The sequence below is a fragment of the Arachis ipaensis genome, chromosome B09 (assembly GCF_000816755.2).
Source record: "Arachis ipaensis cultivar K30076 chromosome B09, Araip1.1, whole genome shotgun sequence".
Classification (NCBI taxonomy): Eukaryota; Viridiplantae; Streptophyta; class Magnoliopsida; order Fabales; family Fabaceae; genus Arachis; species Arachis ipaensis.
This window is the reverse complement of record NC_029793.2, coordinates 109,920,902-109,928,931: the sequence shown is the minus strand read 5'-3', so window position 1 is coordinate 109,928,931 and position 8,030 is coordinate 109,920,902. Positions and strand designations below refer to the sequence as shown.

At 33.9% G+C, this 8,030-nt stretch overlaps 1 protein-coding gene across 1 annotated transcript; it reads right to left on the bottom strand.

Annotated features, from left to right (window-relative positions):
• On the bottom strand, positions 4,227-6,470 carry LOC107618794 (basic 7S globulin). Its single transcript, XM_016320951.2, has 2 exons — positions 5,878-6,470; positions 4,227-5,267 (listed from the first exon to the last, which is right to left on the bottom strand). Exons 1-2 carry the CDS (start codon positions 6,413-6,415, stop codon positions 4,441-4,443), a joined length of 1,365 nt encoding a protein of 454 aa, XP_016176437.1. The 5' UTR covers positions 6,416-6,470; the 3' UTR covers positions 4,227-4,440.

Below are 8,030 nucleotides of genomic sequence, written 5' to 3'. Positions count from 1 at the left end.
GGATGTTCAAAAGATGAAAATACAATAGCAAAAGGTCCTATTTATAGAAAACTAGTAGCCTAGGGTTTACAGAAATCAGTAATTAATGCAGAAATCTTCTTCCGGGCCCACTTGGTGTGTGCTTGGGCTGAGCATTGAAGCTTCCATGTGTAGAGACTTTTCTTGGAGTTAAACGCCAGCTTTTGTGCCAGTTTGGGCGTTTAACTCCAGCTTTTGTGCCAGTTTTGGAGTTAAACGCCAGAATTCTTGAGCTGACTTGGAACGCCGATTTGGGCCATCAAATCTCGGGCAAAGTATGAACTATTATATATTGATGGAAAGCCCAGGATGTCTACTTTCCAACGCAATTGAGAGCGTGCCAATTGGGCTTCTATAGCTCCAGAAAATCCACTTTGAGTGCAGGGAGGTCAGAATCCAAAAGCATCTGCAGTCCTTTTTTAGCCTCTGAATCAGATTTTTGCTCAGGTCCCTCAATTTTAGCCAGAAAATACCTGAAATCACAGAAAAACACACAAACTCATAGTAAAGTCCAGAAGAGTGATTTTTATTTAAAAACTAATAAAAATATAATAAAAACTAATTAAAATATACTAAAAACATACTAAAAACAATGCCAAAAAGCGTATAAATTATCCGCTCATCACCCTCAGAACACTAAGTAACCGTTATCTTGAGCATTGCGCTTTTATTTTTCACAAATTTGTTTAAACCATCCTTCAAGGCTCCTCGAATATTAAATTTTTTCAACTATTATATGTGTGTATATTTTATTTTCGAGGTCGTAATACCACACCACCTCTGTTTTACGGCTTAAGCGTAAAGCTTTGTGTGGTAGGGTGTTACATTATGGTATCAGAGCAGTTCGTTCTCGTAGAGCCTGGAGAATGGACTGACTATACTTCTGACCATACTTTGGGTGTGTGTACATGCTATTTAGGATGTCTGCTTGACATATATAGCATAAATATTCATGAGCATACTTTTGGAGAAGCACTGGACTTGAGATATTAAGATTGATCACCTTAATATCAATTGTTCGGTGTGGACAAGACCCAAAGGACATATCGTGGACGCGAGTGAAGTGATACAGTTGAATATAGGGTTGCTGTTGTGCAGGCTATTGCTGACGGGTTGAGACAACAAGCTAGAAAAGGTGATAGAAGCGGTAATAGACTTGGTGGTGGAGACAACCAAGGGATTAGAACTCGTGTAGCTGAACAAAAGGTCAAGTTTATCGGTAGCTAGTTGCTCAAATAATATGTCAACACAAGTACAGAGTTTATCGATAGCTAGTTGCTCAAATCAAGAAGCACATATTACAACAAAAGATGACCATCCTGAAACAGGAATTTAGTTTCCATAACAACCATGGAATAATCCTGCCTAATATAAACCTTGTTCTTTACTTTTTCAAAACAACAACATGCTTTCTTTTCCAACTTCATTTTCAAGTAATTTTTAAAGAGATTCTAATTAGTTAAAAAACTACCACATGCAATTATATTTTAGTTCCAATTTGAAACTCAAAACCCTATCTTGAAAAAAGAAACAAATTGTGAATGCATTTGAGCACACAAAGCAAGAGAGAGATGTAAGGTCCACATCGGTTGGGGAGGGGAACGAAGTATGCCTTATAAGGGTGTGGATACCTCTTCCTAGCATGACGCATTTTGACGAGTGAGTGTGTGGAAATTCGGCTATCATCCCTATCGTCAAAGGCAAAACCGTGAGGTGTTGTGCGCCAAAGTGGACAATATCGTGTTAGTAGGTGGTCTGACCTGTTACAAATGGTATCAGAGCCGGAGCCCGAATCGATGTACCAGCGAGGGCGCTGGGCTCCCTTAAGGGGGTGGATTGTAAGGTCCCACATCGGTTGGGGAGGAAAACGAAGCATGCCTTATAAGGGTGTGGATACCTCTCCCTAGCATGACGCATTTTGACGAGTGAGTGTGTGGGGATTCGACTATCATCCCTATCGTCAAAGGCAAAACCATGAGGTCTTGTGTGCCAAAGCGGACAATATCGTGCTAGCGGGTGGTCTAGGCTGTTACAAGAGAGGGTGTTTACATTCTTAGCTCTAGCAGCAAGGATGTCGTCGCGAAAGTGCTTGCCGCTATCGGAGGCCTCTTCTATAGTACTTCAAGAAGCCTACTCTTGCTATTGCTGATCCATCATATAGAACCAGAGAGAACAAAAATAGAATCAGAAATAGAACAAGAAATTAGAAAAAAATAAGAACAAAAATAGAACAGAGAGAACAAAAATTAAAACCAAATCAGAACAAAACCAAAATCCCTAACCAAAAATCAGTACAGAAATCAACAGTGGTGAATTGGATGAGATACGGCAAAGCTTGACAGAAACGGCGAACTGGAGGAGAGGCTGGCATCAGTGTAGCAGCAAAGAGGAAAAGTGGTAACGGCGTGGAAAAGATTAGGGTTGCCTGCGATTTTTGTGATGGAGAGATTAGGCAACGGGTGTGACAGAGAGATTGAGGAAGGGGTGTGACGGAGCTTCGGGCAGCGGCAGTGCAAGGTGTGTGATGGAGAGATTGGGAAAAGGGTGTGATGGAGAGGTGCCGCCGATGAAGGATTTAGAGGGGATGGGTAAGGAGTTGCCACCGATGAAGATTGGGAGTGTTCTGTGAAATAAGGAGGATAATGTGAACCATACTCTTGTATTTAACATTTTTTTATGGAATATTTAAACTACAAATAGATTTTTTGTCTATAATAATTTAACAAAATGCATGCAGCGTATTTCTCTTTTAAATACAAACAAATTTTCTGTCAGTAACTATTTCCCACAAAAAATATTAATTTTTCTGATAGATTTTTTGACGGATTCTCTTTTTCGTCTGCAATTTATGCTAATTCATTTTTTCTTTGTTTCTGATGAAAATTCTATCGCAAAATCTGTCTGTATTTTTGTTGGATAAAATCTTTCGAAAATATCCGTCTATAATAAGTAGTTTTCTAGTGGTGAGAATTTTCTCCACTACTTTGCTATTAGACATAGACTCTCCATAGACTCTCATCTTATTGACAACATCTGTAAAATGAGTAAAATATTGCTAAACAGTTTATGAGCTGGACATCTCATACCTTTCATATTCTCTTTGCAAAGACCGTAGTTTTGTTTTCTGGGCCTTATCTACGCCTTTGTACGACAGCTTCAATGTGTTCCATGCTTTCTTTGCAGTTTTAGCATTTGCTATTTTGCCAAACACCGTATAATATACACCTTGATGAATTTGAGATAGCGCCAATTGATCTCTTCTCTGCTAGGCAACATCAGCTCCTTCTTGCAAACCTAGTTCAATAAAATTCCACATGTTCTGAGCCTTCAAATAGATAGATATCAAAGTCTCCAAATAACTATAATCGAGTTTTTCATCTAATTTGAAATTGGACCACACAATATTAAAAGTGTTTTCCATATTGCTTCTATGAACAAACAACCATGTGAAAACTTTCTCACACCTCACAGATTCTCAAACACTTGACACTTGATTAAACCAGCTTTTATACCAAATGTAGTATACCCACAACCAATTTGGCCCTAGGATCACTAACTCACATAAGTGGCACTACCATATTTTACATCTCTCAAATTCACTAACACTCGTCGAGAAGAAATTTTCTAACAACTTAATACATTTTTATTCATATGGAGTGATTATTAAAGTACATGAAGTTCAAGCCTTTATATAGGAAAACTTTCATAATAAAATAATAGTTCTTATAACAACTAAGTATTAGTTGTAATATTTCATGAAACTAGTAGAAACTTTGACTAGTCAAATTTCTTATTTTTGTTTCAAATGCTTTAGTCATCAACTTAAAATTTCTAATTCATGATTCTTCATTCTTCATAAATGTTGTATTGTCTTGCACTAGAAAAATAACTTGCATTCTTATAGTTTCTATCACCTTTTAATTTAGAGTGCAATTTGATTTTCAATTTCAATTCAATTTTATTTTAATTTTTTTTAATGTTCTAACATATTATATTTGTATTAATTTGTGAATGTTCTTGATTTAATTATCCAACAGAAATAAAAACATATAACTAACTCAATTTATTATTTGAAAAAGAAAATGCTAATTTAACCACTAAAAATAAGCCAAAACCAATAACTACAGGGAAATACATGTGCTTTCGTCTGTGCAATTAAAAGAAAAGAGGTTATTCTAGGTCAAAAGAGAGGTGAAAAAATATTGAAAAACAAATCAAGATATAAGATGATTACTGGTCTTATTTAATTTATAACCAAACAAAAAAGTAACAATTTTGGAGGCTAAGCTTAATCATTAGAACGAACCTCACTTATTTATCATAACATACACTGTATGCACAGATCTTATACTACAAAATCTGTGCACTAATTATTGATAATAATAATAATAATAATAAGACCACACTAAGCAAGCCCCTAATTTAAGCAGAAGAGGTAAAGTTAAAGTTGGCACAGTTGCTATGATCAGAGAAGATGGATCTGAATCCAAGTCTTGACCTTGCCAAATCAACCTGTATCAAGTTGTTCTCCAATTGAAGGCCCCCAATTGTGATTGAAGTTGTCGGCTGGTCACCAGTCATAGGAACAAACCCAACTTGAGAAGCTTTGGGCTTTGACCCACCATCCACAAAGCCCAAGCAAATAACATCAATATTACTAAACTGAACCATTGAGTTTGCCCCAATAATATCCCACACAACACCATTCTGCAACACCAACTTAATATCTGGCACACCTGGGCCCATTGGACTGGACCCAATCTCATGTTGTGTAAAACATGTCCCAAATGGGCTCACAGGTGAAACTGTTTTGACCCCAACAGCCTTCACAAAGGCCTTAGAAACAGCCTTGTAGATAGATGTCTCTAGAATGCCGTACGGATTCACAGTACTAATCTTTGTTCCACCGACACCGTTTTTGTTTATGGACAAGAGGGATGTGTTCAATGGCACTTCCTTGTCGGAAATTACAATTGATTTCACACCAATGAAGTATTCGTATGAGGGTTCACCGAGGGATGAGATTGGAGCAGTGCTTACTGGGTTTGTGATTAGTGGGGTGAAATTGAGGGCTTTAGAAAGATCACTGTTCAAGTAACCAAAGTTGTATGGTGCATCACCGAAGATGATTACACCCTTTGAGTTTATGGTGCCGGAGCTCAAGCAAATTGCAAATTTTCTTGAGAAGCTGAAGGCAGATGAAAATTGTGAAGGGAGTGACACTTTGGTCCTACCAAAACCAGCCATACCTACACCAAAGGATCCAAAAGTTTAATTAATTAATTAATTAGAATGTTTAACATACCTTTTGTCTTAATATGCAGAGAACATAGCAGAATAATTATCGCAACATATGTATAAATTTTATATATTTTTAAATTCTCAAATTTTAGTAGAGTATATTTTTTATGAGTAATATATCATTTAATTCTTAAAGAGAGAAGCCTAGTATACAGAATATTTAAATAAAATAAAATAAAAATTGAAAGAGATAAATCAGACATGCTATAAGATTATATAGAAATAAAGAATAAAAATCTGTATGCTTCTCCTGTCTCCATATTTCAGAACATATAAAAAGTTTATGTCCTAAAATAAATTGTCTTATATAGTTGTTTTTAACAGTCAACAAAAAAATATAGCTATTTTAAACTAAAATCTTATGTTTGTTGTTGCTATCATTATCTTAGTTAAGAAATGCAGCATAAAAACTTCGAAATTGTACATTGAAATTTCTACTATTACTGTACTTAACAAGAACTTAAAACAAAACACCTTAGACACAATTAAACGGATCACTATTAATTAATATTAATAAAACACCCAATATTATATATGGTTGGGTTCATAAGTTGATACCTGTTACACCCTTAGGAAGGCCTTTTTGGACAACATCTGATCCACAAATGAAGAGAAATTTTGGAACAGTAACAGCTCTTCCTGCAGAGTTTCCATCGGTGGATTCAACACTAACAACATCCGAACGAACATCACCAGATGTTGAAACACCAGTGACAGTGTTGCTTGGAAATCCACCACACACTTTGACTTTGTCACCACTGCATGATGAAGAGCCAAAGAGTGAGCACTGAGCAGATCCACAAGCCACTGATTTCGATGTTGATGACACATAGCCATGCTGGCAGTTCACCCAAACATATCCACCGCCGAGATCCACGGTTAGGTTCACCGTCACGAGTGGTGTTCTTTGTTTGATTTGGGTTACATATTGGGGTGTGGACGAAGATATGTCTTTGGTTACAGGTAGAACAAGTGCTTTTGGTCTGAATGAGGTTTTTGCTGCGGTGGAAGAGATGAATAATAGAAGAAAGGAACCAAGCGAGAGAATTATTCTAATTGAGGGAATCATGTTACGTTTGGAAAATAAAACAAGCATGTAATAGGATAAGGTAGGCCTGGTGTGATGAATTGATGGTTAAGGAAAGTGAAGCTACTTCTATTTATATATTCATTTTAATATGATTATGGTAAGTATAGTGTTTCAAGAGTGATGTTAAAATTAAAATAATATTTTTTAATTATTTACCAATATATTTTAATTTAAAAATTTAAAGTATATATGATTAAAATATATAAAAAATATAATTTTAATTTTAATAACAGTTCTATAACCATTATAATCCTATAGTCGCCACCATATATATGACTTCTAATTTCTTCGTGGGAACAGGGGTGTGATCTGTTATGGTGATGAGAGATAGATCCGTTGAATTAATGAAATTGGTCATGTACGCAACTTGGAGCACACAGTTTACTAATAAGTGTCAACAGTGGCAACTACATACCCAAGTTCTAGCGTTTGGTTTAGAGAGACACCCACAAAAGCTAATAGTATCCATTGTATTTATTTTGATAATAAAATAATGGATAAAGTACTAATTTGGTTTCTATGTTTAGACATAATTTTATTTCGGTCTTTAAATTTAAAATGTTTTATTTAAATTTAAAAAAAATTTATTTAGTTTTAATATAGTCTCATCGTGAGATCAAATTTAAATAATTAATGGAATGTTTTACATAACAGTCGTATAAGAACAAAATCGATAATTTGGAGAACAAGTACAAGTTTTAGAGGTATAAAATTAACTGTGGATGCATCAATATATTTATTTATCATTCTTCTTACAATTTAAACGAAATATCTTTTATAAAATTAAAGAGAATGACAAATAAATATATTGATGTATCTATAGTTAATTTTATGCTTTTAAAATTTATACTTGTTGTCTAAATTATCGACTTTGTTCTTTGTATTGCTATTGTATAGAACATCCTGTTAAGTATTTAACTTTGGTCTCACAGTAAAACTATATTAAAGCTAAATAAAATTTTTTTAAATTTAAATAAGACACTTAAAACCTTAAAAAATAAAATAAAATTATATCTAAATATAAAAGACCAATTTAATACTTTATTCTAAAATAATAAACACAACTGAATAATTTATCACAACAATCCTTTTATGACTGCTCCATCATTCTTTTAATGAATTGTTACATCTTACTATTTCTAATACTATTCTTATTTCATACATTAAAACAATTAGTTATTTTTTTTTATTTTTCATTGTACTTCTTACTCGATAAATAAAGTTAGAAGCGGATTTATTGTGGACCTAAATTTCATTTAAAATCAACCCCTACCTAGAAGATTGTTGCATATACTCATAAAATGGGATTATCCTTATTAACAAGCTCTTCCTTCCGTGATGTAACTTGATTGGGACCATCGGCTGCTATCGTTGACGTTGACATATTTGACCTACATTAGATTAATACAATTTCTAAGAGGAGTAAACTGAATGTACAACAAAATCTTTTATTTCGTATCTTGTGCTTTCGGAACATTATTAAATATATTAACTGATGTAAAATAAATAATTAAAAATAAATAAATATAAAATAAAAAATATAAATAAAAAATTTTAATATTAATATTTACTAATATTATTTTAATATACTTAGTTGATTCATATATATTTATTAATATGT